Here is a 12,701-nt window from a genome sequence, read left to right as displayed (position 1 = left end):
CCCATGTACCTCTCTATGTCTTTCTCATCCTCAATGCTGCCATATTGGTCACTTACATTTGGTACATTGCCCTTCTCTTCACCCAAATCAATATTTATCTCTATGTAACTAACAGTGTTCCCTCCCCTCCCCTCCCACCCCTGGTAACCAACAAAGAAAATTTACTCCAATAGATAAACCTTTCCTTAACTTTTATAATAACGGACTAATACAATATTTGTCCTTTTGTAACACTCCATCTCTTGACTTAGAAGGGTATCCCTCCCTCAGATGATCATATAGACAATTTGAGCTATGGAACGTGAAGAGGCCTCGGGGGTGGAAGGCAAACAGTTAATGTGTTTGGCTGCTGATCAAAAGGTTGGCAGTTCAAGTCCACCCAGAGGTGCCTTGGGAGGAAAGGCTTGGAGATCTGCTTTCCAAAACCCAGCCACTGAAAACCCTATGCAGGACAGTTCCACTCTGACTCACCCCATAGTCAGAGTGGATGTGGCGGCAACTGGAATGAACATGAATTTTGGCTTGCAAACTCTAAAACCCACTACAAAAGTTACTTATTTTTGTTGTTTGTAGGTGCCATTCTCATTCAATTCCAATTCATCATGACCCTATGTGACAGAGTAGAACTGCCCCATAGGGCTTCTAGGCTGTCATGTGTGAGCCAGGTCTTTGTTCCTGCAGAGCCACTGGGGCTTCAAATCACCAACCTTTTGGTTAGCAGTGAAGTGCTTAACCATTGTGCCACTGTTGTTGTTATGTGCCTTCAAGTTGGACCCAACTCATAGCGATACTTCCTTGGGTTTCCGAGGAGGTATCACTACGGAAGTAGATTGCCCAATCTTCCTTCCTAGGAGTGGCTGATGGGTTTGAACCACCAGCCTTCTGGTTAGCAGTCAAGTGCCTTAGGCACTACGCTACCAGAGCTCTCTAAGGCTCCTTTATTTATTATCAGGATTATATTATTATTAGAAAACTACTTGGGGGACACATAAACTGTCCCTTCTCTTTGAGCTGAGAAATCACTCTCTATTCTTCCTTCATCTGTGGGTCCCAAAGTCCTTCTCCAGTTAAATCCTCATAAGCTGCTGATGAAAAGGGCCCCAGGTAAACAGTATAATCTAAGCTCTGTGGTTCCCAAGAATAAACACAAGTACTCTAACGCCTCTGCTGTCCTCTTCCCCTTTCTACAAACCTCTCAGGGTGGAAAAATGCTGCCAAAAACAAGTTCAAGGGAAAGCATAAACAGGCCTCACCTCCCCTTTCCCCCTGCCCTCCATGGAGATCCTCTAACACCAGGAGGCCCAAAAGTTATTGCAATGAAGGATGAATATAAATGGGATGGTTCAGCTACACTTGAGCAGTGTCCTCTGATCTTCCAGTAGTAAAATCACAGCCTTCAGCAAATGTGATGCATGGTCAAATTCATTTGCAATGCTTGCATTTCCTAGCACATTTCTGAGTGTCGTAGAAGGCTTTGGGACTGTGATCAGTAGTGAATTAGACATCTGACATAACCGAGACCTGGAAAAGACCCAAAGAGCTGGAAATTTCGGTGGAAAGTTGCTGAGAGAAAAAGCAACCAGAAGTAGCTTGGCTAAATTGAGCAACGTGCATCTAAGATTAAACATTGGCGTGTTTTGAAATCCCCAGTCCCAAGTTAATAAAACTCAGGGTCATGAGAATTCTCCATATTCTACCATCCGAGTTTACTAACTTATCGCCCTCTTCCCAGCCTTAAAAAAACATTGTCTGCAGGAAGAAAAGCAGTTCTTCAGCAACAGAACATTTGCATTTCACTTCAAATAAGACTTTATTTCAAAATCTGCATAGGCATGGCTCCCCTAATTTATTCTGAGCTAGTCTGACAAAAGTCAAGTCATTTTGGACAAATAAAATGACTAAAACACAGATAATTTTATCTCCTTTTCCTCTTATATAGTGACCCTAGGTAATGCAAATGATTAAGCTATCAGCTACTAAATGAAAAGTTGGAGGCTCCAGTCCACCCAGAGGTCCTTTAAGAAAGGGCTGGCAGTCTACTTCTGAAAAATAAGCCACTGGAAGCTCTGAGGCACAGTTTTACTCTGGCAAATGTGAAGTTGCCATGAGTTGAGGTCAACTTGGTGGCAGTTTGTACTGGCCTTTTTTCCCCTCATATATAAATGGGAGCTCTGGTAGCATAGTGGCTAACGCACTTGACTGCTAACCAGAAGGCTGGTGGTTCAAACCCACCAGCCACTCCTCGGAAGGAAGGTTGGGCATTCCTACTTCCGTAGTGATACTGCCTCGGAAACCCAAGGAGGGGTCGCTATGAGTTGGGGCTGACTCGATGGCAAACAACAACAACGATATAGAAAATAAAGCTTCTTGAATTCTATTCAGAAATTGATGAAGATGTTAATAATAAAAATAATAATGAAGATATTAATTTAACCAGTAAAATATGAAATGGACTGATTTCTTTGATCAAAGATTCTATAGAAAAATCCTGGTCAAAGGGGGAAAATACAGAAGATATTTTCAAATTTTCAATGGAATCCAGACTTTCTGGGGCCATCGAGTCTTGATGAACCCCTGAAACTATTGCCCTGAGATAATCTTTAAAATTTAAACCAAAACAGAAGATCCCCTGAAGTCTTCCTTGAACCAAACAATAGAATATCTTAAATCAGAGGGTTAGATGAGAAGCTTAAGGGGCAATGAAGTTATGTCAGTGTTGTTGTTGTTGTTATATGGCGTCAAGTCGGACCCGACTCATAGCGACCCCTCCTTGGGTTTCCTAGGCAGTATCACTGCGGAAGTAGATTACCCCATCTTCCTTCCGAGAAGTGGCTGGTAGGTTTGAACCGCCAGCCTTCTGGTTAGCAGTCAAATGCCTCAGCCACTATGCTACCAGAGCTCCTATGTCAGTGGTGGTGGAAAAATCTGGAGAAAGATGGTAAGAACATTTGGACAGCTTAATAAAAGTGATCAATGCCACTGAATTGTAGAAGTTGTTGAAATGGTACATGACTATATTTTCACCAAAAGAAATGAAAAAGAAAAGATGAATATGGTTTTATAGTAACATTCTTTGTCTCTTCTTTATCCTTCTTGTCCAGCTGTGAAGGCCTCACCCTCTAAGAAACGGTGCAATTCCATTGCCGCTCTGAAGGCGGCCTCCCAGGAGATAGTGTCCTCCATCAGCCAGGAATGGAAGGATGAGAAGCACGATTTGCTAACTGAAGGGCAGAGTTTCAGCAGCCTTGATGAAGAAGGTAAAGATGTGTAACTTAAAACAAAACAAAAGTTATTATTTATTTACACAAGAATGTAAATACACAATTGAAAAATTAGAAAATACAAAAACATCCAGAAAGAAAAGTCTCCTATAATCCCACTACTTGAAGGTAAGAAACATTTTGCTGTTTTCACTCCTAGACCTTGTTCTATGTGTGTATAAATATGTGTGTAAATGTGTATGTGTTCACACAAATATATTGTGTACACATATAAACACACTTGCAGATGGGCATACATAAAAGGTAACAATGAGTTACCTCTTCAGCTATTTAGATCTTCTTTAATGACTTTAAGTGACATTTTATCATTATCTCCTTGCTTGTCATATGTACTTTCTGTTAGATTAATGCTTTGGGTAGCTATAGAAATGCTCTTGTTAGCTGCCATGGAGTTCGTCCCGGCCCGTGGCGGCCCGTGCACAGTGGAAAGAAACACTGCCTGGTCCTGTACCATCCTCGTGATTGCTTGCAGATTGGACCATTGTGATCCATAGGATTTTCCTTAGCTGGTTCTCAGACATAGATCACCAGGCCTTTCTTCCTACTTTGTCTTAGTCTAGAAGCTCTGCTGAAATCTGTTTACTGTCATAATACACAAGCCTCCACTGACAGGTGGGTAGTGACTGTGCATGAGGTGCGTTGCCTGGGAATCAAACTTCAATCTCCCAATATAGAAATAGAATATTTTTTTTTTTTTGGTTTTTAAAATAGTATTGTTTTTAAGAATTGTTTTTTCTGGTTGTTTTTTTGCTTCTGTGTAGACTTTACATGTTTTTTTCCTTCTTTCTTTCTCCTTGCTTTCTTTCTCTCTTATTTACTGGCTAGAGCATCTAGTATAAAGATGGATAGAAGTGGTGGTTACAGGCACCCTTGCCTTAGCCTAATTTTTTTTACTTTTAATTGTGTTGTGTGTGAAAGTTTACAGAGCAAATTCGTTTTCCATTCAACGGTTCATACACATTTTGTTTCATGACGTTGACTCAGATCCCCATTATGTAACAGCTTTCTTCCCACTCCTTCCCTGTGTTCACCCTGTCCCTGTGTCCTTCTTGCCTGTTTGTTCCTGCCCTCTGAGCTATCCCCCTGCACATATACTGCCCTTCTCATTCCCCATGATTGATTGTTCTAAGGAGTTTACCTACCTGATACAAATGTTCACCTTATATCCCTGTCTATTGCTTAGCTGGAAGCCATGGCTTTGCCCTGATTTTAAAGGGAAAGCTTCTAATGTTTCACTGTTGAGAAAGGCATTTGCTGTATTTGATATCCATCACCAGGTTAAGGAACCTCCTTTTTATTCCTCATTTTCTAAAACAATTTTATCAAGAATGAGTATCAAATTTTATCTAATGCTTTTCTCTATCTACTGAGTGGATCATCTGGTTTTTCCCTTTTAATATGAAAAGAAGAAGGGACATTTTGGATTTTTCTACTGGTATATTCTCTTAAGGATCTTCACCATTTCCTGAACTTTTCTAGTTTCTGCAGGAAATCTTCTCTAGAGGTTTCCTTCTCAGTCATTAGAATAGGCGACTGACTATACCTGCTCCCTTTTGTAGCACTCATCCATGTGTGCCATGTTGGCTTCCTTTCCTTCTCATCTTCTGGTGAACCAGCATTCACCCAGACTTAGTGATTTCAGCCAAAGAGTTAGTGAATTCCCCTTAACTTCTCTTTGCTCATTCATATGATGGCAGAGGTAAGTTGATGGCTCTTATTTTAGCAGACTTTCTCCTGCTACCTTAATTGTCCCTGCACTGGCAAGCCCCCTACCATCTGCCTGACTTTCTGATTGTTGTTGTTGGTATTAGTTGCCTTCAAGTTAGTTCTGACTCATAGTGACCCTGTACATGTGGAATAGAACTGCTTCATGGCGTTTGCAAGGCTGTAACCTTTCAGAAGCAGATTACCAAGTCTTACTTCTGAGGTGCCTCTGGATTTGTTGAGACTGCCAAACACATAAGACTATGAGGGTCTGTACAGTCCAGGAAATAGGATATACTTATTTTTAAATTGTGTGTCAGTCACATTTTCAAATGATATGTTCAATATGATCTCTAAACTTAAGGAAATGGCCTAATTGTTAATGGAAGGGGATGAGTATATTAGATATACTACACAGTATCCAAAAATTCTTGGAAACGTGGGAAGTAGTGCTTAAATTGTATACTTTTCTGATGAACAATTAGACCTGTGGCTTTGTATTTAGAGGTACTTCACCTGAAAATTTATCTGAAGGTTGAAGAAAAACCTATTGGGCATATTCCTTGAGAATGTAACTAACATATTACTTAAAAATGAATTTACAGTTCTCTGCATGTTCAAGGTTTGCTACAAGGATGCACCTCTCCCTAGTGCTCTGTTCTGGTATACTTTGCCTTTCATGGTGCACCAAGTTATTGCCAGTTTCCCTCTACTTTTAACCATTTGTTCCTTGGCGTTTTCAGTTATTTCTTGGTTGTGTTTGTTTTCTGTTGCCACATAATAGCAGTCAAAAGCCTTAGGCGCTGTGCTACCAGGCCTCTTACCACACGCTTGTTGTTGTTGTTGTTGTTATGTGCTGTCAAGTCAGCCCTGACTCATAGGGACCAGTCATTGGGTTTCTGAGGTGATATCACAACAGAAGTAGATTGCCCAACCTTCCTTCTGAGGAGTGGCTGGGGGGTTTGAACCGCTAGGCTTCTGGTTAGCAGTCAAGTGCCTTAGGCACTGTAGCTGTAAATAACATCCACTTTTAGCTCACAGCTCTGTAGGTCAGAAGTTTGGGCATGGCTTACTTGAGTTCTCTGCTCTGCTCAGGATTTCAAAGGTGGAAATCAAGGTATTACCTGGGCTGAGTTCCCAGAGGTTCTAAAGAAGAATCCTGCTGTTAAAATATAATGTCAAGAAGAACCTGGGATAATATTAAAGACTTGTGGGGACTCTAGCAGGGTGATGGTGTCACTGGCTGCTGCTCTGTGCAGCACTTGTTTTCTGGCTCCTACTGGTTCCAGGTTCTTTGATCTAAACTGGAAACCATGGACTTGTGCATGTCACCAGGAGGAGTGAGTAGGTCCACTGTGTTTGTTTCCTTTCTTGCCAGTCATCCTTTCATCTCTGCCTAATTATCTCCTTAAACTCTGGGGAGTGTTCCCCGTAGTCTTTCGAACTAGTCAATCACTCTATTAGGTTTTTAAAAGAACATTTGTAATGTCATTTCCATAAGCCATTTTGTGAATTAGTGCAATTTCATTGCTGTCTAACCTGTTTCAAGAAGCTGTTTTCCATGTCTGAGTGGTTCAGGACACAGTTAATTCATCATTTAATTTGCAGCCTGATATCTAAAGTGAGTGCTTTTGGCGCATATAAGTTACTCTGGAGACTGACGGTGCCTTTATACTGAGATTCACAAGTGTGTGTTGCTTTCCTTACCCAGCGCTGGGATCCCAACACCGCCCGGACCTGGTTCCCAGCACCCCATCACTGTTCGAAGCTGCTTCCTTGGCAACCACAATTTCATCTTCTTCCTTGTGCGTCAATGACCATTATCCGCATGACAGGACTACGCTTTATTCAAACAGGTAATGCTTAGCGCAATCAGATTACCTACCCATCAGGCCGTTGCCACATTAACGTCATGCCTCAACCAGTGTCTCAGAGTGAGAACATGTTGTCTCTGACAATCAGAATGTTCCCATCACCTACCTTGAAAGTAAGAGAGAAAGAGAGAACATGCTTGATTTTTACTGTGACAACAAGTACATTAGAGGCACCCCTTGTGGTTTCCCTTCACAGTCAATCACTGTGTCTTAGAGAAATTCTACCCTCGACTCTGAAGAAGAAGACAACAAAGTTTTGGGATCTTCATTTTAGTAATTTCTTGTAAATGGATTATTTTAAAACAAGCATTACTCCCTAATATTGTACAGATAGCTGGAAAGCTCTTTTAACGTTTTCTTTTCCTGTGAGTGGCCTTAATTCCAGTAGAAGGCAGAATAAAGGCCCTGGAGGCTATAAGTATGTTAATTATATGGCAAAAGGGACTTTGCAGAAGTGACTAAGTTAAGGATCTCGAGATGGGAAAATTATCCTGGATTATTTGGGTGGGCCCTAGTGGCAACAGTTAAATGCTAAACTGCTAAATCAAAAGGTTGGTAGTTTGAACCCACCAGCCACTCTGCAAAAGAAAGACCTGGCAATTGGCTTTTGTAAAGATTATAGCCAAGGAAACCGTCTGGGAAGTTCTATTCTGTCACACGGAGCTGTTCTTGGTCAAAATCAGCTGACAGCCCCAGACGACAACAAGATTATCACACAGAGGTTTATAAGTGGGAAACAGGAAAGTCAAAGTCAAAGAAAGACATGTGATGGGGGAGCAGAGATCAGAGAGAAACAGAGAGATTTGAAGATGCTATGCTGCTGGCTTTGAAAATGAAGGGGCAATAAACCAGGGAATGCAGGTGGACTCTGTGCCATCATACCAGTTGCCGCTGAGTCAATTATGACTCCTGGTGACCACATGTATGCAGAGTAGAATGGTAGATTTCCAAGGCTGTGACCTTGCAGAAGCAGATTGCCAGGATTTTCTTCTGAGGCACCTCTGGGTACTTTCAAACCACCAACCCTTTGGCTTGTAGTCAAGTGCTTAACCGTTTGCACTGCCCAGGGACTCTAGAAACTGGAATATGGAAAGAAACGTTCTCCCCTAGAATCTCCACAAAGGAGAGCAGCCCTGTGAACACCTGGATGGTAGGACCTCTGACCTCCAGAACATAAGAGAATGCATTTGTATTCTTTTAAGCCACTGCATTTGTGCTCATCTGTTATAGCAGCAGTAGCAAACCAATACAGTGACTCTCAAACACTTAATGTGAGTTTACATTAAGTAGGGTAACACAGTGCAACGCACTGCCATCGAGTTGGATCTGACTCATAGTGATCCCTCCTTGGGTTTCCGAGGCAGTATCACTACGGAAGTAGAGTGCCCAACCTTCCTTCTGAGGAGTGGCTGGAATTTCTTATCTATTAGGTATTTTTCCCTTTTTAAATGAACTGCTCACTAACTTTGATTCTGCTGCTAGAGAGTGTGAGCTTTACAAAAATACCACAGCATTGTTTTATTTTCTGTTTTTATGTGTGCAGTATTATAACTAGCATATGTAAATGGACAGACACTAACAAGGGTAGGTGGTCAGTATTACCTATTAAAGGTTGAGCTTGTTCTTCTTGGAATCAGATTTATGCAGTTTCTTCCTATTGTGGGTCATTTCCCACCTTCAGGCTTGTAGCTTAGTTGGCTTTCAGAAAGAAGAATCCATATGATGACTATTCATTTTTAATATATGCATATCTATCAATTCTCGCCTGGCTGATCCTTAGTTTAAGGTTGGCAGTTGGAGCTGTAGTAGTAACCCTTCTTTCTGTGGCTGTTCTTTTCTCTCTCGACTAGACACACAAGACTAGGTAGGGAGCTCTTGGGTCCTTGCTTCCATGCAGTATGCCCAAAGACAAGGCGATTAAGAAGTTCATAATTCAAAACATAGTAGAGGCCACAGCCAGCCTTCAGGGACATTTCTGAAGTGAGTGTCTTCAACACGTACGTGCTTCCCAAGCTGTGCGTCAACTGCATTACTATGAGAGTTGTGCCATGCACAGCAAGGTGGTCAGGACCCGTTCTCCTGAAGGCCAGAAGGACAGGATAACCCCACCCTGACTTAGATCTGCAGGTGCTGCCCCACAGCCTCCATCAAAGTCCATGCAAGGATTTGAGTCCTTACAGGCTGAATAAAAACTCACCTGAAATAAAATAAAATGGAAATTATTAAAGAAAAAAGAGAGAGAAATAGAGAGAGTAGGTAGGTTAGCTGTTTAGGCAGCCACTCTAGGTCTGGAAAAATGGGGAAAATGGGGAGATGAATCTCAAGTGTTTGCTGGGCCTCTATTTGGATGGCTCTGCCCCAGGAACTAACTAGTCACCCTCCATTATAAATTATCCAACTCAACTGAAGGTAAAAGTCACTTAACTTGGTTAAAACCAAACCAAACCCACTGCCACAGTGTTTTCTGACTCATAGCGCCCCTAGAGGACAAAGTAGAACTGCCCGTAGGGTTTCCAGTGCTGAAAATCTTTACTGAAGCAGACTGCCACATCTTTCTCCCATGGAGTGGCTGGTGGGTCCAAACTGCAGACCTTTTGGTTAGCAGCCATATGCTTTATCTGCTATGCTACCAGACTTGGTTCGCTATCTTATATTAGAGAAATTTGAACTGGCTTATCATGTATCTTGAATGTTCAGGTTTGTTACGTAGACAAATTAATCCACCAACAACTTTTTTCTGTCTGTGTGGTGAAGCTGAACAATCCGTCTCTGTCAGCTTCTTTGCTCTTAAGTATAGGGAGCAGCTGAAACAACAGCTGGTTTGGGATGAGGACAGTGAAAATGGTGGCACAACATGAAAAATGTAACAATGTCTTGAGTTGTAAATGTGGAAGTTGTGTTGGCAGATGTTTTAGGGTGTATGTTTTCACTATAATAAATGAAATGGGGGGAAGAGATAGGTGAAAGGTCACAGGAAGCATTTAGCAAGGTCTAAACAACCCTCCTTGAAGCTATATGGTGGTTTCTTACCTGCTGCTATTTCCTGCTATCCTAATTATCAGGGCACATTGGTTTGGATGTAGTATTAAATTATTTTCTGAAATATTCAGGATAGAAATAAAAGGGTTTGGATTTTGGGGCTTTTGAGTTTCTTACTAAGTATCCATCTCTTGGCTGCTGTTGTTGTTACATGCTGTCAAGTCAGACCCAACTTATAGTGACCCCTCCTTGGGTTTCAGAGGTGGTATCACTACAGAAGTAGATTGCCTAAATTTTTTCCAAGGAGTGGCTGGTTGGCTAGAAGGTATTAAAGTCTTGGGTATTCTTAAGGGTCTCCCAGGGTATGGCACTGACCCCTGCTGACTCCTAGTCCCTCTTGGCCAGTCTGGGGGCAACCATTGCCTACTCCCAGGGCTGTTAAAATTCCTGGTACTTTTATTTATGTTGATACTGGTGTCATAAGGAACCCTGGTGATGCAGTGGTTATACACTCAGCTACTAACTGAAAGTCCAACCCATCAGCGGCGCCAACCCACCAGTAGCTCCACAAAAGAAAGACCTGGTGATCTGCTCCCATAAGATCACAGCCTTGGGAACCCTATGGGGCAGTTCTACCCTGTCCTCCAGGGGCTCTGTTAGTCAGAATTGACTCAACGGTACATGGCAACAACTGATATCATATATGTTTGAATAGGGAAGAACATACCTGTGATATTTTTCCTTTTCTCTTTGAAGGAAACTGTTTTAAATAGACCTTCTTTTGCATTTCATCTTCAAGTTGCAGTTTCCTATCTTAATAAGAAATTGTTTTAAGCAGAAAGGGATTCGGGAGAGGGAATTAAGTGCTTGCAAGGTCTGTGGGAGGGCAGGGTGATTGGTCTGTAGGCTAGCTCTTAAGAAACTACTTCTGGAGCACATCACCAAACCGGCCCACCCCCTGCCCTTTAGCCTTTGCTGTGATCATGGGATCCTACAGACAGATACCACCCAGATGAAAACATCTTGGTTAGCCCTGGATGTTTATCACAAAAGCTGACATTTAAAATCAGGCAGTTCCATTAAAATTAAAACAGTTGCCATCCAGTGAACTCCAACTCATGGTGACCCCAGGTGTGTCAGTGAACTGTGCGCCATAGGATTTTCACTGGCTGACTTTTTGGAAGTAGATCTCCAGGCCTTTCTTCCAAGTCACCTCCGGGTAGACCCGATCTTTTTGGTTAGCAGCTGAGTGCATTTACCGTTTGCACCACCCAGCAACTCCTAATTCTTTCAAAAACTCGGCAGTAGTGACGTGACTTGGCAGACATTTCCAGCAGCATTTATCAGCTGGAGGGAAGTGGGCCTCAAGTCTCCAGAGTCTTCTTTTATCTGTGCTGTTGCCGCCAGGCTCCTGCAGGCATTTCTGCTCCTAGCTTTGATGTAAAAGAGAAGGGAGAGAGCTGAAAGGCGGTCAGGTCTTAACCACTGTCATAGGGAAATCATAAGAAAAAGAGACAGGAAGTGCTGAAGAACACTGATGGGAAACTGTGACTGAGATCTCCTGGGAGTACAACTCTTTCTCCTTCCCTAAGGCCCAGCCTCAATTACTCAGCAGAGAGAATTCACTAGCAAAGTGCAAAGGAAACTGCCACATGTCTGTTTCTGTCATTTTTCCCCTTTAGAAGCCCCCTAGCCCTGCATGATGTTTTTGGAGGCAAGAAATAGGTGGTGTTCCCAGTCTTGTTTGAAAACTCATCTCAATAGCCTGGAAAGAAAATTGAATATCAATGTTGTAATGCAGGTGGGAAATTTCTCTCTCTTTGTCTGTGGATCACTTGGCTGTTGGGCCAAGTGCTCGGTTTGCCCATTTTGACCTTGTGCTGGTAGCATCTCACTAAAACAGCATGTGAATATGTCACCTAGCAGTTGTCACTCTCATTCTTATCAGAATCTTTCACTTGCAAGGTGTTGATTGGTGCCAGGACACCGCTGTTGCTCAGAATTATTCTTTTTATTTTAAAAGATTGTTCTTTGTAACTTCAGGGCCTCCTATACCAATCCACTCATTATGTTTAATGCACTTGGAAATTTAAGAGTAGGAGGCAAAGAAAAAAAAAAGTATCTTTTTTTGCATGTATTGAAAATTATATAACGAAACATATGCCATATCAACAATTTCTGCATGTACAGTTCAGTGGCATTGATTGCATTCTTCAAGTTGTACGACCATTCTTGCTATCCTTTGCCAAATCCTTCTAACACCTTTACCATAAATGCAGTGCAGGGACTCTCCCTTTTCCCCTCACTCCCATCTCTCCATAACATAACTCACTGCCATTGAGTACATTCCAACCCATAGTAACCCTCATTGAGTTTCCAAGTCTGTAAATCTTTATGGAAGCAGACTGCCCAGTCTTTCTTCCACAGAGCAGCTGGTGGGTTTGAACTACCAACCTTCTGATTAGGAGCCAAATGCCTTAACCACTGCAACACAGAGCTCCTTTCTCCCATCCCTAGTAGCTACTAATAAGCTTTGGTTTCTACTTATTTGCTTATTTCATATAAGTGAGATCTTACTGTAGTTGTCCCTTTGTTATTTATTTCTCACAGCATAATGTTTTTATGGTCCGCCTGAATTGTGGCCTCCACAGGACTTCATTCCTCTTTATATATATGAGTCCATTGTACATTATAAAAAAAAACAAAACAAAATCCACTGCCCTGGAGTTGGATCTGACTCATAGCAACCCCTCCTTGGGTTTCCAAGACAGTATCACTATGGAAGTAGATTGCCCAACCTTCCTTCCGAGGAGTGGCTGGTGGGTTTGAACCATCAGCCTTCTGGTTAGCAGTCAAATGCCTT

The 12,701-nt window shown here is 42.1% G+C and overlaps 1 protein-coding gene across 1 annotated transcript in view; it reads left to right on the top strand.

Annotated features, from left to right (window-relative positions):
* Nucleotides 1-12,701, top strand: part of PIP5K1B (phosphatidylinositol-4-phosphate 5-kinase type 1 beta) — a gene marked incomplete at its 3' end in the record, with an annotated part of 213,433 nt that overhangs the window by 142,065 nt on the left and 58,667 nt on the right. The window contains exons 10-11 of the mRNA XM_007956569.2: nt 3,102-3,257; nt 6,697-6,841. Coding sequence (XP_007954760.1) covers nt 3,102-3,257; nt 6,697-6,841 — 301 coding nt within the window. The remainder of the gene's footprint in view (nt 1-3,101; nt 3,258-6,696; nt 6,842-12,701) is intronic.

Source organism: Orycteropus afer, unplaced genomic scaffold (assembly GCF_000298275.1).
Source record: "Orycteropus afer afer isolate SDZICR_OR568_19922 unplaced genomic scaffold, OryAfe1.0 scaffold00637, whole genome shotgun sequence".
Lineage (NCBI taxonomy): Eukaryota > Metazoa > Chordata > Mammalia > Tubulidentata > Orycteropodidae > Orycteropus > Orycteropus afer.
The sequence above is the reverse complement of the archived record's forward strand: the minus strand, read 5'-3'. Positions and strand labels throughout refer to the sequence as shown.